This window comes from Hyaena hyaena, unplaced genomic scaffold, assembly GCF_003009895.1.
Source record: "Hyaena hyaena isolate Hyena2069 unplaced genomic scaffold, ASM300989v1 scaffold_515, whole genome shotgun sequence".
NCBI lineage: Eukaryota > Metazoa > Chordata > Mammalia > Carnivora > Hyaenidae > Hyaena > Hyaena hyaena.
This window is the reverse complement of record NW_024081147.1, coordinates 815414-841209: the sequence shown is the minus strand read 5'-3', so window position 1 is coordinate 841209 and position 25796 is coordinate 815414. Positions and strand designations below refer to the sequence as shown.

The 25796-nt window shown below is 40.0% G+C and overlaps 1 protein-coding gene across 5 annotated transcripts in view; it reads left to right on the top strand.

The window, feature by feature from the left end:
• PTPRM (protein tyrosine phosphatase receptor type M) overlaps positions 1-25796 on the top strand; it is a 782304-nt gene that overhangs the window by 338005 nt on the left and 418503 nt on the right. For all 5 annotated transcript variants that reach the window (XM_039255239.1, XM_039255236.1, XM_039255237.1 and 2 more), the window contains exon 5: positions 4727-4842. In XM_039255239.1, the coding sequence (XP_039111170.1) occupies positions 4727-4842 (116 nt within the window). The remainder of the gene's footprint in view (positions 1-4726; positions 4843-25796) is intronic.

Sequence of the window (25796 nt, the reverse complement as noted above, 5' to 3'; positions counted from 1 at the left end):
TTAACCGAAGGGATAGAGGGCGTTACCGAAGAGTAGCAGCTCAGGTGCGCTACCCCTTTAACGCAAGTTATCCTGAAAGATGAGGACACACTCCAAAGCCTTGTCTTAGGGACCTGACTTACTAAGTGGCCTGCAGCAAGAGGCGAGCATATGATAGGAGACTGGGAGATGGATAGGAGAGGGCAATATTAGGGAGACATCCTATCTGAATGTGCAAGATAATCTATAACAATCCATAGGAATACAGAAGTGGGGGTGCTCAATGCATGAGGGAGCCATCCTGGGAGATTTTCTCAAAGGAGCCATTGTAGTTCTGAATTATCCTTTGAAAAGTCGTACGAACAGGAAAGTAAGCAGGCGGATTTAGCCCCACACTGGTGCTGCATGTTGGCGTCAGGGATTTGAAAAGGGCCGTGTCAGCTGCCTGAGCAGCTCCAGCGAGAGGAGCAGGATCAAACGGAGAAGAGAGAGGCCAAAACCAAAACTGGACAAAAGACTTCCAGCCCAAGAGTCACCTTCCAAACAAAGAAGCCTGGGATTCTAACCCAGGTTCAGGGAATATACTCCTAGGTAGGACTGAAACCATAAGCCTTTTTATGGTTTATCCATGGATGCAAGAGTTGTCTCCACAGAGGGCGCAGAAGATGCAGCCCCCGCACCCAGAATATCCATGGACAAAGAAAGCAAGGTCCCCATTGCTGTAGGTGAAGCACTACTAAGGCAGTGGGGGCAGAGGTTACAAAGGCTTGATGGAACCACCGAGAAGCTGGCACCAATCTGTAAGATGCCACTTGCAAATGGAGTGCCCAGTCCGCCTACCTCTCTGCCCGGTCAACTGCAAACTCTGTCTCTACCCTTGGCTCCCTCACGAGCCAGCTCATTCCATGTTCCGTCAGTCTCAGGGTTAGAAAACTCTCTTTACCCCTGGGGGAACATGGCTGTCTGGAGTTTCTGCATACTGGATCTGTCTCGTAAAATTTGAAGTCAGCTATCATTCTCATTGCCCCTACTTCTCCTGTGACCCAGTTTTTCCATCACTGAACTGAAGGTTCTGATTAAGAAAACAAAAATAAAAACAAAAACAAAACTCTGTTCCTAGGACAATAGTCCCTATAATTTTTATCAGCCTCTGAGCACACCAGGGTTTTGTGCCTTCATGTTGGTGTGGCCTCATCAGTCGATACGGCTCTAGCACTCAGCTGACCAATGGAGAGTACATGACTCTTGTTTTCCTTGGTGTGGATGCCCTCTGTGTGGGGTGTGCCATGATGTCAGGTTTGGCTCTGGAGGGGCCTGTCTGCCTTTGTGGGGGCCACACAGTTAACTGGAGTGGCTCCAAGGCTCCCAGTAATGGAGAACGTCCTTTGCAGCCAACAGGAGCATAGCTCAGTGATCCGGTCACATGTCCCTTGTTTCTGAGAGCCTCACGCACTCTCTGGGGACAGAGGGCACCTACCAGGCAGCATACACACTCTGAGCAGGGAAGTGAGCAGAGTTCTAAATCTGAGGCAAATTAACATTTAGGGTAGAGCACAAGGAAGAATGAACAAAGGAAAAAGCTGAAGGAAAAAGGTTTTGAAAGTAGAATTTTAAAGCTTTTGGGGGGAAGTTTTGGAAAAAAAAAAAACCAGTATGGCTGAAAGCATTTTCCCATGGGAGATGAATCAGGATGAGGAAGGAAAGAAGGCTGTTGGGCCTCTGGGGAGCTTGCTGATAATCTGAAGAGAGCAGTTTCTATAGACAGGCAAAGGCTCTGTGACGGGCAGACCCCTTGAACAAAGGGAACCACTGATGGCTCAGGAAGGTCGACAGGAAATGGATCAAACAGCTCCCTAAGGAGCCAGCAATGCAGGGTAGTGTGTGTGTGTGTGTGTGTATGCACGCGCACATATGTGTATGTGCGTGTGTGCACATGTCATTAAAGACTGCAAAGCATAGGCCTTTTTGATTAACTACCTTCAGATACCTGTGAAGTAGCTAAAATCTGCTCTATAAACACACAGCGAACAGAGGAGTTACTGCTTCCATTATTTTTCTTCCTTTTTCGAACGCTTTGTACATGGTGTCGTTTGATGTCCAGGTAGCTAGGGGTAGTGTGCTTAGAATTATTTTACAGGGGAAGACAGTTCAAAAAGTTTCCAGCTGATGACAGGTGTACTATAATGGATGTATTGTGCTGGATTCGAAGAAGAAGAATATTCCATTTGCTTCTATTATTTCTTGATAAGCAAAGACCTTTCTGGCTTTCAATATAGTCGTATTAATTTAGTCAGATCTCAAATTCTTAATGATTGTTGTTAATATTGGTAACTGCTAATGTAGGTAGATCTAAAATAACAATTGTTATATTTTTGTGTAGCAAAAGTTTGTTCATTTGTGTCAGAAGTGAGATTGGGAGAGGAGAATTCTACAGAAGTTGAAATTGCAAGTAAATAATTTTATCTTTTTTTAAGTTTATTTATTTATTTTGCGATAGAGAGAAAGAGAGAGAGAGAGAATAAGGGAGTGGCAGAGAGAAAGGAAGAGAGAATCCCAAGCAGGTTCCATGCTGCCAGTGCAGAGCTTGACATGGGGGTTGAACTCACAAACCATGAGATCATGGCCTGAGCTGAAACCAAGAGTCAGATGCTTAACTGACTGAGCCACCCAGGCATCCCACAAGTAAACAATTTTAAAGAATATTTTCAATTTCATTGAATAATGCAAACTCAAATAATACTCATTCACTAATTTTAAAAAATATAAATTTTCTTAATTCCAAATAATACTAATTTTATTATTAATTTTATATAATGGGAATTCAGTTCAGTTATGGTACTGAGTGTCTACCATGTGTGAAGTATTAATATCAAGCGCCATTTATTGCATGTACAATGATTGAGACAGTATCATTCCAATAATCCCAATAAAGAGTGTCATCCCCATAACTGTAATATATAAGATGGAGGATGTGCGATATTGGAAGTGTCTAACAAGATCAGAGAACCCATGGAAGTTCCATGAAAGGAATAATGTTTGAGAAGGGCTTTGAAAGAAGCTAACGTTTCAACAAGTGAGGCAGGGAGGCATTTCCGGGAGGAGAGCATGGGAGAGGCAGACATAGGTGGGAGGCTGTGCCGGTGCTTCGATACTGTTCCCACTCTGGTTCTGACACTTACTAGGCAGGCACCTGCGTGATCCCCCATCTGCAAAATGGAAAAGAATCACTACCTTACAGAACGGTTGTGGATGTTCAATGGGAAATATCCTGGTACATGAGGCTCAAAATGTGATCTTTTTCCATTTTCTAAAAATCAAGTGTCCTTCAGCTTTTGGGGAACAGAGACTAGAAGAGAAATTTGACGTAGGGACTTTTTACAGAGGTCTTTAAAAACCATATCATCATGTTATTCTTGGCCAAGGATAATTTCAGTTCGTGAAAAAATAGGTCAGAGGGCTTTAAATTAATATGTTCGCATTAGAAACAATGACCCATGCATGGTTCTACTGCTGTTTTAGAAGTTATTTAGGACATTTGCATGCTAAGCATCGTGAATACATTTTTTGAATTACTCGTGGCCTCCAAATTAGTAATGGGCTTTTCCTGTGCATTACTGATATTAAAATGCATTTCTCTCTGTTCTCGAGTAGTAACCCACTTCTATTCCTAATTATGTTCTGCACAAGCTAATATTAATGCTAGTTTATCACATTTGGGTTCTCGGTAGGGGGACACCATTCTTTGAACGTGTCTAGACATGGCCAAATGGCACATTGACAATGGGAACAAGCTGTCATAAGAAGTTTATTCTAGTTATTGTCTAGAAGATTTATCCATCCCTTCCAGAAAATACTGCCATCCTGTTCTTCCATTTCTACTCCCTACCTCCCCCTTCCCAGCCCGTTTGCTTTTATCCTGTCATCGCCATGGTAAGAGACTTTTTCCTAAGAAAGTAGAACTTATCATAAAATGTAATTCCTGGCCTGTCATTGCATTTCCTTAACACATGCTTTTGGCGTGTTGCAGAAATTTGGTCTGGGCTTCTCAGATCAAATAGAATTATCCTTTATTCAGAGGGCTGTCCCCCACGGACAATATATGAGACTTAATGTTGTTTTGCATTTGGAATCATTCTTTTCTCTTGAATTGGGAATAAGAGTCAGTAGAAACTTCCACGCTCTGCCAGTCCCAACTTAATTCCACAGAGTCCGTCTGTGGAGATAGTATTTTTGGTAGTTGGGAAATATTACATAAGGAATACCGCATGGTAATTAGTTGTATTAAAATATATATTATGTGCAGCTTTGTACTCTGCTTAAAAAGTTTCCTTGACAACATCATTTAACTTCTTACTGTTCTTTTCATGTTGCTCATATAAATATCTAATATGTTTTTGTTCAAAACATCAATTAGGCTTCAGTGTAATCTTTATTAATACAGATCTGTTATTACAAGAAGACTGCTGAGCTATGATAATTTGCACAGCAGGCACAATAAAATATCTTCTTTCTTCTTGGTTCAATCCCAGAATGCTTGGCTGCTCTGTTCTTTTAGAGCACACCAAAGCCTTCCTTGATACCCTTTCCAATCATAATGAAATCTCAAAAGCATTCTTAGGAGCAAAAGCAGTATTTTTTTCAAAGGTAAACAAAATGGGAAGGCCCAGAATTGCAAACAGATTCAAAAAGACACATGGACGTTACAGATCTCCACCTTTAATGCCTTTAATTCTCTCTGTTCATGTAGCCAGAACTCCCCACTTCCTGCGGATTCAGAACGTGGAAGTCAATGCCGGCCAGTTTGCCACCTTCCAGTGCAGTGCCATCGGCCGGACCGTGGCGGGCGACAGGCTGTGGTTGCAGGTACAGTAACCCACTGTCTCCAGAGGCAGGAATACGTGGCCCCCAGGGAGGGGCCCAGGGGTCCGGTCAGTGTCAGGTGCTGATAGAAGATTGATGCACTGAGTTGTCTCTGTTCCTTTCCTTCTTTATTACTAAGTTGTCAGATTACTAAGAGTTCTAAATAAGCTAACTGTTCTTCACAGACCTTTAAACATTTTTTCTGTTTTTTTCCATTCGCTTCTGCTGAGCCATCTTGCTTTGAAGATCTGGCTGTCAGAGTGCTTTCAGAGCCGGATATTAAAGTACCAAATATAGAGCTCTTCCCTACCCTTCCTCTGGAGAAATGTCCAGAGTATCACTCTCATGCGCACATGCACACACATGCACTTATAGGCCTTTTTATAATTTGAATTTGCACAAGGGGAAAAGCCTCAACTTACAAATTAACAACGTATCTTACTTTTAAGTGTTTTAAATACACAGTTTTAGTGTAATTGTAATTTGTGTCTTGTTTTCCAATCCTTCAAATTCTACCATGTATACTTTACATGGCAGATAGTTTCATGGATTTGTCCATGGTTGCTGGAATTCCGAGAGAATGCGTGGGATTAAGTGGCTTGTCCCCTCTAACCAGAATGTCACCCGCTTCTTTAGGCTCTGAGTTTGATTCCTTAACCTGTGGCATTCTCCACTTTCATTCTTGTTTCTTCCTTTTATGCACTAATCTGCAAGATGCTCACTCTTTATCATGACTTGTGTTGATTCCCACCCTTACGGCTTTGTTTTGGTTTGATTAATTACATACTTATTTTAGTTTGCTGCTGAGCTAACTTTGTTTATCTGTCCCATTCCATCATGGCTTCCAGTTCACACATGCCGACCTTTCCTCTGTGCCTATGACCTCTCCTCCTATCTTCCCTCCTCTTCTGCAGTGTCACTGTGACTGTGCAGTGTCATTTGCATGATACTCTACAACTTTGAAATTCCTCTTACCTTTTCGTCATTGTAAATGGAAGAACAGTTGTTTTTATTCCTCCACTTCTGGGGAAAATGGAAGACCGCCAAATGTCCTCTCCCTGTATTCAACAACATGGTGACCATTGGAGAATGCATTCTGGAGGAGGATTCTTCAATACTCTTGGACCTTCGGCACAATTCTTCACCTTTCTACCTTGATGTCATTGTTTTCTCATCTCCTGCTCCCTGTGAGATGCTCCCTGTGCGAGCATCACCTGGCCAGGAAGGAAGAGTGTAAGCAGAGGACCGAGATTTCATGCACCAAATTCATCTTTACAATTTCCTTCTCTCTAAAAGTTTGTACTGTAAGAGATTTTGCAGCCCTTGAGAACTTTGCTTGACCCCGATCTTCAGTATTTGCCTTTGCTTTTTTTCCCTTTATATCCCACTTCCCAGTTCTTATAGAATCTTGATGTGAGAGACTGAAAATTATTCTCTTAGTTAGTGGTTGTTCGGTATTTAGCTTGATCAAGATGGGCTATGTATGGTAATTGATGAGATAGACATTTTTAATTGGCATTTTCCACAATGCATTAACTGCCTCCTAAAAATGACACTATCCTGTCATCTTTGATTTATCTCTAGAAATCTTAATTTTTCATGGAAAATAGTTTTGGGCTCCTGATACTTCTGTTAATGTTACTTCAGAGAACACAGTATAAGATCTAAGCTCTAGCTTCAACAGAGTCTTAGATATTCCCAAGAATTTATGGGCAAGTTGAGGATACAATTTGCTCTTTGTGTTTTTGCAAATTTCCTGGGTTTGGGATGCTCTTGATAGAACTTCAGCATTGCCTTGGGCATTGGGGATCTTTAACTACTTTCTACTACAAAGTGGAAGACTGTTTTAAAGGGAATCTGTCACATAATAGGGAGAAAGCTAGCTGCTATTTTGAAAAACAGGTCTAAATGCAGAGTCTTAGCCCTCACGCCACTAAATTCCCATGGGGAGTTTTTAAAAACTTCCTGATCTACCCAAGGATTCTGATTTAATTGGTCTGTGGGTGGGCCCTGCATTCGGGGCTCCTCAGGTGACTTCAGTGTGTGCCGAGGGTTGACAGTCACTAGTATGAAGCAAAGCACAGCACATGTTCCAACTCGGGAAAGAAAAAGCCAAAACCTAATGTATAACTGGTACCTGTATTCAGTAGCTTCAATCATGTTGAATCATGTTGAAGTCAAGTTGAATTCCCCATGTCCCCAACTCTCTTGTTTTTGTTCTATCAAATTTGATCATTAGTGTCGATACATTGTTTTTACAATCCATCAGTGCCTTTCATTGTCTGTTACACAGTCTTTTCTTGTCCTTCTTGGCATCGGTGATCACCTGTCCCCCTGCAGCTTTCCACATGGTCATGCCCTAAAGGGCATGATAAATACAGAGGTGTTGTTACTTTGAAATTCTCAGTGAACCGTCATCTGTCCTGGACATGGCATGCTATTTGGTTTGTGAAGCTTTGTGATGTTAGAATAATTTTACCGTTAAATGATTTATCTCCTCTGGTTGGATAGGCATCTTGTGAGGGAGATGTTTGCTTGGTTAATAACTGGTGAAATAAGACTAGTGTCATTCACTTGCAAGAATGTTTTCTATTAAATGTATTTGTGTCGAGTGGCTTCTGGTGCCAAGGAGGATATGCAGCACATGTTGGTTTCACCGAGCCCTGCTGCGCTCTTGCCCATGCCCTGGCCTTTGCCTCTGGTCATTCAGTAGAAGCTGTGGGGCGAAGCAAACCTGGCATCGTGGACCAGGCCTTTCTAGCCTAGAGGTATGATATGGGTATGTCTTCATTACCCCATTGCTGTAACAGTTTCAAAAATGCTTCTCTGCCTACAAAGTCACTCACATCCTCCAAGAATGCTGAGATCCAGGCAGAAAAATGAGAAAAAGATTTTTTTTTTTCTGTAATTTGAATGTTCTCAAGGGTAAGTCAAGATTTTGAAATTAATACTACATTTTTCTTTGGGAAACATTGATATTTTAGAGTATAATCATTTATAATAATTTGGTTTGCTTGCATTACTGTATTCTGAGTTCTACCACAGTCTTTTACATAGAGTTTCATGCATGTTTCCCATGGTCTTCCACTTCTTTTATAGATGGGCTTGGGGTGCAGGGTCACAAAGGTAAGTGGCCTGGCTGGGGATAGTACACCGGTGTTTCTTTTTTTTTTTTTTTTTTTTTTTTTTTACAAATAGTTTATTGTCAAATTAGTTTCTACATAACACTCAGTGCTCATCCCCAAAGTGCCCTCCTCCATGCCCATCCCCCCCTCCCCCCCACATCCATCAGTCCTCAGTTTTTGTCAGCATTCAAGAGTCTCTCATGGTTTGCCTCTCTCCCTTTCCCCCACCATTTCCGCCCTTCTTCTCCCCCTTGTTCCTCCGTCAAGTTCCTCCTAATCCTCCTATACGTGCAAACATATGATATTTGTCCTTCTCTGCCTGACTTATTTCGCTCAGCATAACACCCTCAAGGTCCATCCATGTTGCTACACATGGCCAGATTTCATTGTTTCTCATTGCCATGTAGTATTCCATGGTATAGATAAACCACATCTTCTTGATCCATTCATCTGTTGATGGACACTTAGGCTCTTTCCATGTTTTAGCTATTGTGGAGAGTGCTGCTATGAACATTGGGGTACATGTGCTCCTATGCCTCAGCATTTCTGTATCCCTTGGGTAAATTCCTAGCAGTGCTATTGCTGGGTCATAAGGGAGTTCTATTGTTAGTTTCCTGAGGAACCTCCACACTGTTTTCCAGAGGGGCTGTACCAGTTTACATTCCCACCAACAGTGCAGGAGGGTGCCCGTTTCTCCACATCCTCGCCAGCATCTAGAGTTCTCTGATTTGCTCATTTTAGCCACTCTGACTGGCGTGAGGTGGTATCTCAGAGTACACCAGTGTTTCTTGATTTCACCACTGCTTGAATCCACCATCTGACGCCATCTTCCCATATCCCAGTGCTAGGTGATTAGGTAATATGCACTTAGCACTCTGTTGAAAGAATTTGGATGTGACTGACATTACATGATTAACATCAAGGAGCCATCATGACCTGCCCCCAAATCCATATGTATTACATGTCCATATCGATCCACCGCTATGAAAAATGGCCAGTGGCTTGATTGTTTAAAATATAGATTAAATATGGTCACTGTCACAGCCTTTTGCAAAAACATGGTACATGTAAATCTGATGATGACACTAATGAAGAAATGTTTATGATTAACAGATGTGTCCCATCTGCTTACATTTTCTACATCCCATCTGTGGGCTACAGGTTATTGTCATCATAGAATTGGTTTTTCTTTTAATTTTTTTTTATAGATTATTTTTTAATTTTTGAGACAGAGACAGAGCATGAGTTGTGGAGGGGCAGAGAGAGAGAGGGAGACACAGAATCTGAAACAGGCTCCAGGCTCTAAGCTGCCAGCACAGAACCCGATGCGGGACTCGAACCCATGAACTGCGAGATCATGACCTGAGGTGAAGTCGGACGATTAACTGAATGAGCCACCTAGGTGCCCTGGTTTTTCTAGAATACAGAATAGCAAAGTAAAGCACAGTTCATGAGCATCGATTAGTATAGAAGCAAATGACTTTAAAACACTTTCCAGGCAATGAATAGTAGAAAGACCACATCTATAAAACTGTTTTTTTTTTTTTTTTGGTAGTACAAAAGTGATGTGCAGTGCATTTGTTGAAGATACTTGCTATATACTATCAGATATAGCAATCTAAGCATACAGCAGGGACTGTAACTGTGAGAGATCCTCAAGTGAAATGTATGTGTAAAATCATTCAAGCACCCTAAACATGACAGTGTTGCCTGTTACTATCAACATTCTGATCACTGAGGAGCTTACAGTTTGAACGTATCTTAGAGTATATGTAGATACAGAATACAGAGAAGAGAAAATGGAATTTTAGATGTTCTTTTTTTAAGTGTATTTATTTATTTTGAGAGAGAGACAGAGAGAGCACGTGTACAAGTGGGGGAGGGGCAGAGAATCTCAAACAGGGTCTGACAGCAGGGAACCCAACATGAGCCACCAGATCATGACCTGAGCTGAAATCAAGAGCTTGCTGCTCAACCAAATGAGCCACCCAGGTGCCTGTAGATGTTCTTCTTTTTTACTTACATGTTATGCTGATGGGGCAGTTTCTGACAATATGTACTTTTTATGTAGTCCTTAAAAAACCTTACAGCATGTATGATTGTATTAAGATTACTGTTGCTCTTTCTTCAGTATTTTATATTTATTTATTTTATTTTGAGAGAGACAGAGTGGTGTTAGAGAGGGACAGAAAGAGAGACAGACAGACAGAGAGAATCCCAAGCCGTCTCTATGCTGTAAGCATGAGCCCAGCATGGGTCTTGATCTCAGGAACTGTGAGATCATGACCTGAGCTGAAATCAGGGATCAGATGCTTAACCAACTGAGCCACCCAGATGCCTCTTAAATATTTAAAATTTTATTTTCCTAACTATACTGTTTCTCCTGAGATTAGTATTTATAATACCTATTTTAACTTTTCAATAAGTAAAGATGATTACCAAGGTTAGTATTGACGGTCATAAATGTGAAGATGGCTGGTGCACATTTGTTTCTAGGGAACACAGACCACCTTGCCCTCTTCTCCCGAATCTTTGCAGTTTGGGCATTTTTGTAATTTTTGTTATTTAATTCATTTCTGATACACTGTAGAGGCTCCTCTAAATTCTTTCCTCTTCTTAGTTCAGTGTCTTCGTTGGTTTGGGCTGTTATAACAGACTACCCCCAACTGGGTGGCTTAACCAACAAACGTTTATTGCTCACACTTCTAGAGACTAGAAGTCCAAGATCAGGGGACTATCACGGTAAAGTTTTTGGTGAGGTCGGGCTCCCTGGTTTCCAAAATCCTTCTTACTACATCCTCACATGTGGAGAGAAAGCTCTTGGCATCCCCTTTTCTGGACACCACTTCCATCATGGAAGCCTCACTCTGATGACCTCATCCAAACCTAATCACTTCCCAGAGGCCCCACCTCAGTAGCATCACATTGTTTATTAGGTTTCAGCCGAGGAATTTTGTGGAGAGACCAACATTTGGTCTATAGCCTTTGGCTCCCACATCAAACTTAGAAGTGGGTGGGAAATGAAGGCGGTTCAGCCTCTAGAACAAATGGCAGAAATCATGGAAGCAGTGGAGATGTCTTCTTACCAGTAGATAATGGCAGCTCTGATCAAGCCAGGAACTGACTTGTCCAAGTTGGGTGAATAGTCCCTCACAAAGGAAACCTGGAACATAATCATTTTCTTTCAACAGATCTTAGGGGCCACTATCATTTTTCAGGGGCTTACTTTTTAGAATCACAGATTTATGTAACATCAGAATGTGGAACAGTCTTCAAATTAAATTCCTTATTTTATAAATGAGAAAATGAAAGCTCAGAAAAGAGGATACTTTACCACAATTGTTATTAGGTATTTATTATGATATTTATTAAGTACAATTTCATTTGCTAGTGAAGTTCAATTATAAATATAAAAATATTTACAAATTAGTAAATTTCATCATGTGACCATTTTTCTTCATTGAGTACTTGTCTTTCAAATAAGTGTTTTATTTTTTTAACCAAAAATGCTCAGGTTAACTGTGAAAAATATCTATGTTAACTTTGGAACCATCCATAGCACAGTGTAATTGAGTTTTATTTCTTTAGCAAATAAAACTTAGTGTTTATTAGAAGTAAGGCACCAGAATAACATTTTTAAATTATTTAATAAAATGCATCTGTTCAGGGGTGCATAGGTGGGTCAGTTGGTTAAGCATCTGACCCTTGATTTTGGCTCTGGTCATGTGTCATGGTGTAGGGGATCAAGCCCTGCATCGGGGTCTGCACTGACATTGATGGGCCTGCTTGGGATTCTCTGTCTCCCTCTCTCTCTGCCCTGCCCACTTCTCACTCTCTCTCTCAAAATAAATAAATAAACATTAAAAAAACCCAAAAATACAAGTTAAAAAAAAAACAGGCATCTGTTCATAGAAATAGAAAAGGAAATTAGATAGTTACTATGATGTACTCTATTAAAAACATTGGTTTCAAGGTAGCACCTAGAATTGTACCTATCACATAACAAATGCTCAGTAAACCCCTGTTCATGGGGCTTGGCTCAGACTGCCTCAACAAATCATGTGTCTCCTCCAGGTGAGTCTAAGAGGTCTGTAGTTGGACCAGGGAAAACAGGCACAAAATCTGATATTCTGAGATGTTTGTTTGATGGATACGGTTCATTTCCAAGGGATGGTTTTGATGAGAGAAGGGACATAAAGAACCTAGTGTTGTCCCTTTTGCTGATTTTTCAGACTATGCTTCAATTATCATGCAGAGTTAGAGTAATTTTGGAAACAAATGTGGTTAATATATCATCTTTCCCAAACCTTCATTTCTTACACATTTCCCCTAGGCATTTTTTTCTTCTGTTGTAAAATTTTGTGTGCTAATTCACCGTTTAGAAAAAAAAATCCTTGCCACAAGACCTTTGTTAAAGGTAAATTTCTAGAAATTTCAAGGACAATGTGTTTGAGTCCTCACTATAACAATAGAGCTGTGTCATAGAAATTGATGGATGAATTCACCTCACTCCTTTCTTTTTTTTCTTTCCTCTCCTCTCCTCTCCTCTCCTCTCCTCTCCTCTCCTCTCCTCTCCTCTCCCTTCCCCTTCCCCTTCCCCTTCCCCTTTCCTCTCTCCCTCCCTCCCTCTCTCCCTCCCGTCCATCTTTCCTTCCTTCCTTCCTTCCTTCCTTCCTTCCTTCCTTCCTTCCTACTGGGAGGTTTGGAATATAATTTAATATGAGCTTAATTTGGGAAAACTGAATTTCTAATATTAATGTTCACTTAGGAGTAAAAACATTTTCAGTTGTTGGCCTAGAGATTTTTTTTCTTTTGAGTATTTAATACATAATTCCGTTTAACTGGGTATGAATTACCCAATTATGGAAATAGTATTTTTCACCAGTTTAAGAAATTTCTCATATTTCTTTATCAGCTAGATATTTAGACCTTTGGGTTTTGTTTGTTTGTTTGTTTTTTTGTTTGGTTTTGTTTTGAGAGAAAAATGTAAAATCTAGATTTTTGTAACTTAAAATGGTTTTAATAAGGTTATGTCCTCTGACCTACTATAGAATTTGATTTGCTAATGAATAAATTATAAATTATTAGCATTTATATTACTGACTTCAACAGATGTGTTTGATTTTTTTTTAATGTTTGTTTATTTTTGAGATAGAAAGAGAGAGAGATTGTGAGCAGGGGAGGGGCAGAGAGAGAGGGAGACACAAAGTCAGACACTTAACCAACTGAGCCACCCAGGTGCCCCTCAATACATGGGTTTGAAATAAAGGAATTGCAATTCCATTTACTAAGCATTGCTGTGTGCATGTACTCTGCTAAGCTATGTGCATGTATTTTATTACTCTGAACTGATCCTTGGGAATGCTCTGTTATATGCCCATAGAAGAAGTAATGGGCTTGGGAAGTTTTAGTAAGCTTTCCAGTAGCACATTGCTAGTAATAAGAGCTAGGATTTGAACCAGGCCATCTAACTCCAGAATGTACATTCTTAACTATAATGCCTCTTGCATAGTACTACGACCCAGGAATTTCCTTGTGGATTCATAAATATCATGTTGTAATATACATGACGGCTTTTATCAGAATTTAAAATTAAAATTGTATTCATATTTGTGGATTTTGCCTTGGCTTTGGTGTTAGGAAATGTGTGTGTTTGGTCAACGTTTCTTGGTGACTTTTATTTTCCTTTATAAATTATGAGGCAAAGAAAATCAGAACTGTGCATCAGACCAATTTTGTTATTATATATAAAATCCATAAAATGATTTTGAAAAGAAGTAAAATTATGGTTCCCTTGGCAAGCTTAACTTGGCTATTTTACACCATATATATTAAAGCATAAATTTAACATCACTTACCATCATAGAAAATGCCAGGAATGCACAGACGACTATCTTCAGTTGCTATAGGAACCATTTGCTCCTTAAAACTTTGAGTGGTTGAAATTACATCCATTATTGTTTTAGTCAGTTGAATATCCGTATATATATATATATATGTATGTATGCATGCATATATATATATATATATATATATATATAAAACACAATATAGAACATTCAGACTGAAACCACCCAAAATCCTCAAAGCATATACCATATGTTTTAATTTAGTATGATTTGGGATTAGCTGAATTTAAAGGTAAAGAATTATTTTACATTAACAAAACAATATGACTTATCTAGGGAGATTCCAGGAGGCATTAATTAATAAATTTTATTTTGTGACATTACCCAATTCAATCAAAACATGTAAATCACTGGTACTTCGAGAAGGATGCCCCGAAAAAGCTAGAGCAGCAGTCAGAGAGCTTTGTCTTCCATAGCAATCTGAGGGTCTCTGGTCCAGGATGAGAAGTTGTACTTTGAAAACTGCAGGTCAGGATGGGTCAGTTTGGAGGGCAGAAGAGAAAGGCATTAGCCAGTCCTCTTAAGGATTGTTTACTTTGGACCCAAGAGTCATAAATCCTGTGAAAGCAATTTTCTGTTGCTTTCCTCATATTCATCAAACAGGTTATTTGTTTCTCTTGCTTCCACGAATCCACAGCTCTGTTGTGAGAAGACAGGAATGGCTGTGCTCTGGAATTTCTGTGATTGTGCGCTGAGAATACTGATGCCCTGCCTTTCTCTCTCCTTTTACTGACCCAGGCCTTGGACTGAGGGTCCTGGAGAGTTTGGACACTAATTAGGATCTCTAGTTTTTTCCTATTCTGTCTCTTGGGAGTGGGAAACATGGAAGTGTTTTATGTAAGAGGTTTATACATTTGCCTTAGGTATCCTTCTCGAAAGTCCTAGAAGATTCCAGTCTTGCAGTCTGGAATCGTGTGTGAAGGAAAAAAAAGAGAAATTTACTTAACTCCTTCCTTGAAATAGAAAGAAAATTTGTCAACTTTGGGTGGGCTTTGATTTCAAAAACTTCTTTCGGACTGTAGAAGTGCAACAGAGAACTGAACACGCTGCATTTAGTCTAGTTGTGACTCAGTGTGAGACAGGGCCCCGACCTCTCTGACTGGCACACAGTGGCAGCCAGGCAGTTCCTACAGAGAGTGAACTTTGAAATCATAGAGCAGATTGTTATTCTCTTCTGTCTCTCTCATACTTATAAAACTGCCATCCTTTACGCCCTTCATTCAAAAGAAGAGATGGGCTATTGTCCACGTGTAATAAAATTGTCTGTCTCTGTTACAAGAAGTGGTGTCTGCTAAGCACAATGGACAGATGACTAATTAATGGGCTTTCTGTTTATCCTTAAGATTTGGAAGCCCATGATTACTTTCCCTCCAGAAATGTATATTACACGCTTTCCACATGATGAGCACATGAACATTAGTTATGCAAATATTGCCAAAGAATAGACCAGCTAGACTTAGGTTATGGCTCCCATTTGTCAAAGTGCATTTTCTCGTCTACTGTTGGTGGTACCTTTATCATATAAACGGCTCAATGCATTTGCAGAAAGTAGATGGCATCTAGACAAAATTGTTCTACATCACTGGGATATTTACAAGCCAGCAGCAAAATCATTTGTTTTCCTGGGGAAATAATCATGGTTAAAATAGTCATTCAGAAATACAGAAATGAGAGATTATTTTCTAATAGCTTCTTTGAAGAAAAGCTTATTTTTACTTCTATTGCAGATATTGCGAGTATTTACAGAGGTAGAGAGATAAGGTAATAAACTTCATATAATGAGCGTCCAACTTCAACACCTAACAATATGTGGCCAATTGCTGTATCTCTGTTTCCACCTGCTCCCCTTCTGATTGTTTTGAAGCCATCTCAGTCATCGTATCATTTAACCTGTAAATGCTTCTCTAACACACGGGCTGGCAAACATTTTCTGTAAAGGGCCAGATAGTAAATTTTGCAAGCCAGCCAGCCGTTGGTACAGCTGCTCAGCTCTGCTCTTGTAGCAGAAAGGCAACCACAGACAACACACACATGAATGAGGGTGGCTGTTTTCAATGCGGCTCTATGTATGGACATTGAAATTTGAATTTCATACGATTTTCATTGTCACAAAATATTATTCTTTCTTTGTTTTTGTAATCATTAAAAAAAAGTACAAACCATTTTTCTCTTTCAAATTGTACAAGAAGGTGACAGGCTGGATTTAGCCTCAGACCCCTGCTCTTAAAGATAGGAGCCTTTAAAATAATAATAATGGAATGCTACATGGCAGTGAGAAAGAATGAAATCTGGCCATCTGTAGCAACATGGATGAAACTGGAGGGTGTTATGCTAAGTGAAATAAGTCAGGCAGAGAAAGACAGATACCATATGTTTTCACTTATATATGGAACAGGAGAAACTTAACAGAGGACTATAGGGGAAGGAAAGGGGAAAAAATAGTTACGGAGAGCAAGGGAGACAAGCCACAAGAGACTCTTAAATACAAAGAACAAACTGAGGGTTGATGGGGGGTGGGAGAGAAGGGAAAATGGGTGACGGGCATAGAGGAGGGCACTTGTTGGGATGAGCACTGGTTGTTTTATGGAAACCAAGTTGACAATAAACTATATTAAAAAATAATAAAAATAAAATAATAATAATAATAGACACCGAGTGTGCCCTGGAAAAAGAGCCAGGATTCAGATTGCTCTTACTGTCTTATAACCTTATTTTTTTTAGCAGTCTGTTGGAATTGTGATAGCAGTATAGTTTACACTTTGCAACTGCACGATGAGTCTCTTAAGTCCATGTTATCTTTAGGTTCTTTGTCCATTTCCCCACTTGTGGTGGCTGTGGTTGTTGCTGTAACTGTGTTTGTCCTATACAGTTTCCCATAGTTTGGGTTTTGTTTGTTGCCCTCTTGGAGTGACAGCTAATGTGTTCCCCATTTGTGTTTCATGCAGATTATGTTCCTTTTTGTGATGTTATATGCCACCCATGACCATTTCTACATTCATTCATTCAACAAGGGCTGCATACTGGTTCTGTGATATCATCCCTTCTTGAAGTATTCAAGTAGCTAGAATACTTCTAAAAAGAAAAGGTCTTCCATATCAAATATTTGGTTACCCTAATATGTAAATAATAAAGGGGAGATGGTATACATGCTTGATATTTTGTCTTTTTCCAGCAAGTTTTCAGAAACAATGATGCAGTTCACTGGCATCACCTAAAAGTGACCAAGGGGGTTATTAGTATTATGGTTGCTGTCACCAGCATCATGGTCATTGTCATCACCACCATTGTCATCACGTCATTGCCCTCAACTTGGGAATATAAACACATTTGATGTGCTCTGATCTCTCACACTTACTTATTATCTTTATTGCTGCTCAGATAAATAGGGCTTATCAGGGTGGGTGACCCCAGTCCTGGGCCATGTCCGATGGCTTTCTTACTTACTGACAATATATTCCAAGCTTTTATTTTACATTTTCCACCTCGATGACCTAGAATTAGTCATTTCTCCAGGGATCCTCGATTCTTGTTAAGTGGGAACTGATCATAGAAATTCCAGTCTGAGCACGGGAGTACTCATTATCAAGCTCTTTTGTTTCTGGACCTTCCAATTAGGCTCAGCTAGGGTATATACCTACACACACATATATACATTTACAAACATGTCCTGAGATCATATTGACAATTTCAATTGAGATTCCAAACTACAACACTTTTAAGCCTCTTTCATTTTACATCTTTAGCTTCTTTCAGCTATGTTTTCAGGGTCCTGTATTGTAAGGCATATCAATTGGGAAAAGTGATTTTCTTAGCCACCCATATTGAGGACTAGCCCCGTCTTTTAGATCATGAATGATCATGCAGGCACCACCATCATCCTTATATTACCGAGCCGTTATCACAGTGTTAGAAGTAAAAGTCGATCCCTTGCCTTGCAAACCCACACCTTGAAACTTACAGGAAATGTCAGTCAGTGTCATGCCTTTTAGTTTCCTGTGGTTGGGTTAATCCAGGCAACAGCTGGATGTTTGACTTAAAGACTGGTAATTTCATTCGTTTCTAATGACTGTAATTATTGTATATATTCTATATTATTTGGATAAACTTCTCTGAAAAAAATTAAGCTAAGGTTGGTTAAAAAACACTATTGAAATATTACAAATATATGATGAAATGATTACATCTAACTATCAGAATGAGATTCTAAATTTCCATAATCAAATTTGTACTAGAAAATGCTTGTAAGACTATCACATGTTCAAAGAATATGCAGCTTTGGGTCTTTCCATGTTACTTTGGCTATCCGTATAGTTTTTAGCCAGTTTAAATAGAGTTGTCAGTGTATATTCCCAGTATATGGTAATATAAGTAAGAACTTCTGGTTCTACTATTCCAAACTGGTAAATATTTAGGTCAGCTTGGTTATGGCCTAGAAATCAAAGGTCAACAGTATCTTCGTTATTAAAATTTTAAAAATGGGTTCCAGAAAGTAGAATTGCTGAGTTACTCAATTATTACTGGATTTAGATTACATAAAATGTTTTCAACACAGTTATGCCAGGCCCTGCTGATAGCATTATGAACCCAGTAGTAAGAATTTCAGTCAGTGTTGTACAAATGAGCACATTTGCAAGAGGGATAATACAATTTTTCCTGTTGGCTAAATGAAGGTGCGTTTCATCCCCACATGGATGGCTGAGGAAGGGTGACTGGCCAATATCTCCTCCAGGCTTGTGCGCCCAGAGCGCCTTCAGAATGCCTGGGACTGAATAATCTGATCCAAATGCTGCTAACATCCCAGACCTCAATTTCTTTCAATCATTGCTCTGATTATGGCGAAACTATTTCCAAGGGACTTAATGTGTATCTTTTTGATGGTAAATTACTGCTCATTTAGAAGTCCTACAGTGGGTCCCTTGCATAAAGAAGGTTGTAAGCCTAATTTAAATGACTGTCAGTACTTTTTTCCCCTAGCATGCTCAAATTGAAATACACGCAAGTTTAAAGATGCTCTTGATTTTATACAAAGCTGGATTTAACCCCCTAAGATAATTTCCTTTCAGAGATGCCCATAATGGTTGTTTCATTAAATTAACAAAAGATGGGTCAGCAGTTTCTTTAACAACCCTGGACGTGCATCAGGTATGGACTTTTGTTCCCGACAATCATGTCCGCGGTTCTCTTTCACTGTGAACTCTAATATTCTAAAGAAAAATCTGGATGCCCATTTTGGTGATGCCACACTGTGCTGCTGTAATGCTTTTGAGAACATGAAGGCCAGTCCTTGGTAGGGTGGCCTCTTCCTAACTCTGGAAGAATTTAGAGAAAACTTTGGACTAATTTGCTGTGTCTGCCAAGTGTACATTTTCATTGTTTCGTTCTTCCCTGATAGCAGAAAGTTTCCTGTAGATGCTGAGATGCTCAGGATTACCAGAGGTTCTGAACACATTGTCCTATCTGCTCGTTCTTTTCATGGAGATAGCCACACGGGGACAGGAATCTCATGCCTTTTTCTGACTCTCTAGATAAGAGAAAAGGGGGCGTTCTTCACCGCTGTTCCCTGTTTATTTCTGACCTGAGAACGCCTAGCTGTGGACCAAAAAGCATCTTAAAAATCAACTTGTTCAGTTACCCATTCAATGCCTAAGTCCCTTTGATATTGCCACCAACCTCCCCTTGGATGCGCCAGGCATGTTTTTTGTGCTAGAGATATTATAGCAATGAAAAGCCTGGTAAAGGTCCCCTGCCTCTGTGGGACTTGTGTTCTGGTGGGGAGACATAGACAATGACCATAGTAGGTAAGCTATGTAGTACGTGAGAAAGTGCTCAGTAGCGTTAATAGGAGTAGCTAGCCAGGACACGGGGCATCAGCAGTGCCATGCAGGAGAGGTTTCAGTTTTAAATCTGGGGCCCAGGTAGGCCTCCTTGGAAATACACTTGAGCAGGACTGGAAGGAGATGAAGGTGTGGGCCATGAGTTAAGTTGGGGAGGGCCTCCGGAAGGATGAAGGCAGAGACATTGGGGGAGGAGCACGCCTGGGTGGGAAAGAGTCAGCAGCATGGAGCCCAGTGTGGCTGGAGCCCAGTTATCCAGCAGACCCATTGGGGGCGTGGCACGGTGGTATCAGAGCGTCTTGGGGGGTGAGGAGGACTGGTCGTGTACGTTCGTCGAGGTCACTCTTATTCCAAAATCCAAAAACAGAAAGCTCTCCATATCTAATTTCATAACAAAACTTGCCCAGTTTTGTAATTTGCTTGGTGATAAAACCTGACCTGACACCTTTTGTGGCCTGTTTTTGGTCTGTATAGTCACAGTCACGTGTCCTGACACAGAAATATCAGTGTCCTTGCAGCATCACACAATACACAGTATAGACACCTCTGTAAAATGAAAAATAAATCTGAATTCTGGACCGCATTTTGGCCCAAGGAGTTTCAGTTAGGTGACAGAGCCTTTTGGCCGTGACAGCCCAAGGCAGCTGCTGTGTTGCATGTCTGAGCTTTTGATTTTGGAAGACGGCTGTGCTCTCCCTCTTGTGTCCTCTGTTTCCAGGTGCTCCCCAGCTCTTTACCTGTGGAGATGAGTGCTGCACCTTCCTCTGAGCAAGCCTACTTCTCGTATGCTCCTCGGAAAACAGGGTGCCCAGAATGCTGTCTTCTGAGGGTGTCTCCTGCCACTGCCTTTCTTGATACTTTATTTCTATAAATACAACTGAGTACTGAATTCAGTTTGACAGAAATCCACTTCACAGTCTTCACGTACATCATCTAGTGATGGAGGTGGTCCGAAGTCAAAGGTGTCCAAGATTGGTTTACATTTATTTTGCTTGATACCTATCTTGTTAATTTTAACTCACCGTTAGGCTTTGTAGGTCTGTTTTTCCTTTATCCCATTTTATTCATTCATGTGCTGGTTAGTTGTCAGCTGTGCATGTGACAAAGATATCTGTGACTCTGTCAACGACATCAATAGGCATGTTGGAGGAGTCAAGGATATAACCTTGTGCCAAGAGTCTAGAAACATGTTTCAGCATCCATGCTGACAGGCAGCCAAAGACTCCGGTCATTCAGAGGCTTCTAGTCCGTCCAGCCCTCCTGGCATTTGTCCCACATCGCTCTCCTCTTGTCTACAGAGATGTCACAGGCGATGCTGCCTGGTGCTTTGCCAACAGCTGTAAACACTCTGTCTTCCTCCTTTCTAACAACCCGAGAAATAGGATTTGACACTGACAAAGTGAAGGGTGAGCGCTCTCTCCTCCTTCCCCCATCCCCGGTATCTCAGGACATTCTCTCATGTCTCCTCCTTCAACCCAGCTGTGGATTCCTTCTTCATGCATGTTATCAATCACTGAGCTAATACAGAACCTAAAGTTACGGTGCGACCTGACGGATTTTTTTTCAGCTTCAGGAAACAAGGAGACTGTTGTTAAAATATAAATGTCAGAATTTCAAAGGAGACAAATAAATATCATCCAAGAAGTGGGTCTTTCCTCCCTGTGTGAGTTACGACTTTTTCTCCCATGTGGACATTTGGTCTGCTCTCGTTTCTGTGCCTCTGCTGTGTCCTTCCTTGCAGTCTTTGATCCTTTCCTCCGCCACGCGCCCTCTTTCTTCTGTCACCTCACCCAGCTTCTCTCCACTCCTTTATTTTTAAATGTTTATTTATTTATTTTGAGAGAGAGAGACAGGGGGCAGGGGAGGGCAGAGAGAGAGAGAGAGAGAGAGAGAGAGAGAGAGAATCTCAAGCAGGCTCTGCACTGTCAACGCAGAGCCCGACGTGGGGCTCGATCCCACGAACTGTGAAATTATGACCTGAGCCGAAATCAAGAGTTGGACACTTAACTGACTGAGCCGCCCAGGCGCCCCTCTCCACTCCTTTTTGACTTTCTGTGTTTATACCACAACACCCCCACCCCTTTTATGCACAGTTTCCGTTACCAGTAGTCAACTGTGGTCCAGAAACAGGTGATCCTCCTTCTGACATGGACTCAGGTCAATAGCAGTCTAATGCTGTGTCACGTGCCCACGTCATTCCCCTTACCTCCTCCTGTCACGTGGGCATTTTGTCATCTCACAGCCTCACAAGAAGGGTGAGTACCACACAGCATTAGAGAGAGCATATTCACGTTTTTACTCCAGTATATTGCTTTAATTGTACTGTTATTGGTCATTGTTGTTAATCTCATACTGTGCCTAATTTATAAGTCAGACTTTATCATGGGTGTGTATGTATGTGTAGAAGAAAATACAGTTACAGGCTTCAGTACTACCCGTGGCTTCAGGCATGTACTAGGTTCTTAGAACACACCCCCTGCAGATAAGGGAGGGTGACTGAATTCCGCCCCCCCCAACCCCCCCCCAACTTGTACGTCTCACTTTTCCTCCTTTTTTACTGGTAAAATTGATCTTCACATCTGTTTTTACTATTACTCCCCTGCCTCATTTAGGCTTTTGTGATTTGTTTTCTGCTCATTTGGTTCATATTACGTGATGCCTCGATGTTTGCCAGACTTCAGGCCACTGTTGTAGACGTTTCCACAGTGGAATTTTCTGCTTGTATGAAATTACTGATAATGCCACAAACTTAAATGAGATGCATCAATCTGAGTGATTAATCTTCCAGATATTTAAATATTGCCATGCGTCCCTAATTCTAAGTATATATTTTAGTAGTTCTACATGCTCTTCCGTTCAGTTATATTAAGCACACTTAATCTTAGTTAGTTCGGTGTATCTATTCCACTTTTAGAAATATCCACTTGTGGATATTGAAGATGTGAATTTCAAGGAATATCCTTGCCTTGTGGAAAGAGGTCAGTGTATGCTGCACTTCAGAATATTACAGGGAATTTATCATTCTTGAAAAATTAAAAGTGGGATTAACTTTAATTTTAAAATGCTATCTAGTAAGAGAGTAACTCAATTTGTACTGTGGAAGGCATACAGTACCACCAAAATAAATATAATTTTTCCTGAATATTTGATCTTTTACCCAAGATAAGCAGAGAGGTTTATTTCCCCCAACTTTATACAGTTTTGGAAATATTGCAAGAAAAGATCAGTGATTCAGGCCAATTTTCTGTCCTGTTTGATATGTTTGTAATATCTAAAAAGAGCTAGAAAATAATTTTAGGAACCATTTGAACTCTCATTAAAAACCAATTCTTGTAAATACATACTAAGTCTCTGTGAAGTCTTTCATGTTATTCATAAAAAAAAAAAAACTTAACATTTTTTATTCCCTTTAAACCAACAATTTTAGGAATAGGGATTGTCTAAACATCATTCATAATAGTGAAACATGTAAATAATTTAAATGTATAATGTTAGAAAAATATATTTATAAATAATAGCCATACCCGTGAAGTGGGAAACATTAAAAGGCACATTTCTGAGGCCACCTAAAGGTGTAAAAAACTCTGTAGATACCACAGAGATAAAACATACACCCACTACCACCATTTCATATTTTATTTAAAATACTGGGTCAGAAAAAAGTAAACTAAAATTCCCTGAAATATGTACAATATTAAGTGATCAGTTTTTCAAAATGTCTATGTTTTTTTTATTTTTTATGTTTAAAAATGTTTCTGTAGTAAGGATTAGATTTTAAAATTCCATTTGTCTTTTTATTGTCATTAAGAATATAGTCTGTGTGGGTCTGCCCGATGCCAGATGTATCTGGTACGTTGTAGATGTACGTAGTGCTCTTCTGTCTGGATTGTATATTGGCTCCACCCCACCTGGCCGAATAAAGCCTTTCTCTTCTGTTGTCCTGTCCTTACTTGGACATATCAGGTCTACTTTGTGTCTCTCATTCTATTCTCCATTCAACTCATCAACTACATTTGCCTCGTTCTTTGCAACCATTTTTAACCTGCACTCCAGATTATTTTATGGAGGTCTTCAAATAAAGGTGCCAAAGCTGGAGTTTATGCTGTTGATCTACAGTAGGTAGTGAAGACTTAAGATGCATAACATGAAGTTTACCATTTTGACCATTTTCAAGAGCACAATTGAGTGGTTAAGTGCATTCGCAATGTTATGTAACCATCGCCACTGTTTATTTCCAAAACATTTTTATCACCTGAAGTAAAAATCATAAGAAATAACTCCCATTCTCCCTTCTCTCCTGCCCCTAGCTCTTGGTAACCTTCAACCTACTTTCTATTCCTATGAATTTGCCCATTATGGATACATCACGTAAATAGATCCTATCATAGTTTTCATTGGTGACTGGTTTATTTCACCTAACATAAGGTCGTCAAGGTTTATCCAAGTTGTAGCATATGTCTGAATTTCCTTCCTTCTTAAGGCTAAATTAGGAGTGCCTAGGTGCCTAAGTTGGTTGGGCATCCAAATTCTGCTTGGGTCATGATCTCATGGTTTGTGGGTTTGAGCCCTGCGTTGGCCTGTGTGCTGATGGCTCAGAACCTGGAGCCTCTCTCTCTACCCCTCCCCCACTTGTGCTGTGTGTCTCTCTCTCTCTCAAAAATAAATAAAACATTAAAAAAAATTTTAAGGCCAAATGATACTCTATTGCCTGTAGCGGCCACATTTTATTTATCCATTCACCCATCGGTTTACACTGAGGTTGCTGTCTATTGTGAATAAGGCTGCTTTGAACATTGACATATAAGTATGTGTCTGAGTTCCTGTTTTCAATTCTTGTGGAATATATCTAGCAATAGAAGTACTGAGTAATACAATAATTTTGTTTAACTTTTTGAGATATGNCTGTCTATTGTGAATAAGGCTGCTTTGAACATTGACATATAAGCATGTGTCTGAGTTCCTGTTTTCAATTCTTGTGGAATATATCTAGCAATAGAAATACTGAGTAATACAATAATTTTGTTTAACTTTTTGAGGTATGGCCAAACTATTTTTCAGTGACCGCATCATTTCAGTCCACCAGCAACACACAGGGCTCCAATTTCTCTACAGCCTTAACAACTTTCTATTCATTCATTCATTCATTCATTCATTTTTCTATTTGTGTGTTTGTTTGTTTATTGGCTATTAGCCATCCTGCTGGATGTGAAGTCATCTTTCATAGTGGTTTTTATTTGTATTTCCCTACTGACCAAAGATGTTGAGCATCTTTTCATGTACTCCTAGGCCGTTTGTGTATCTTCTTTGGGGGAAAATGTTTACGTAACTTCTTTGGCTGTTAAAAAAGAAACAACAACTTCTATTTGAATATAGCTGACACATGTTATAGTAGTTTCAGGTGGTTCAACTTCTCTGAATATTATGCTATGTTCTCCACAAGTGTAGCTACCATCTGTCACCATACAACACTATTACAGTACCATTGACTCTATCCCTATGCTTTGCCTGTTATTCCCATAAGTCACACATTCCATAACTGGAAGGCTGTATCTTCTCCCCTTTACCCATTTTGTCCATCCTTATCCTCTTCCCTCTGGTCACCATCATTTTGCTCCCTGTATTTATAGGTCTGATTCTGCTTTCTCTTTGCTTGTTTATTCATGGTTTTGTTTTTTAGATCCCACATATGAGTGAAATCATATGGTATTTGTCTTTATTTGACTTATTTCACTTAATATCCTCTACGTCCAACCATGCTGTTGCAAATGCCTTGCCCTTTTTTAAATTGGATTGTTTGAGGGGCGCCTGGGTGGCTTAGTCGGTTAAGCGTCCGACTTCAGCTCAGGTCACGATCTCACGGTTTGTGGGTTCGAGCTGACAGCTAGCTCAGAGCCTGGAGCCTGCTTCAGATTCTGTATCTCCCTCTCTCTCTGATCCTCCCTTGCTCATGCTTTCTCTCTCTCTCTCTCAGAAATAAATAAAACATTAATTTTAAAAAAAAAATGGATTCTTTGTTTCTTGTTGATGCTTTTGAGTTGACGGACTTCTTTATATATTGAAGATCTTAATCCCTTTCATATACATGATTT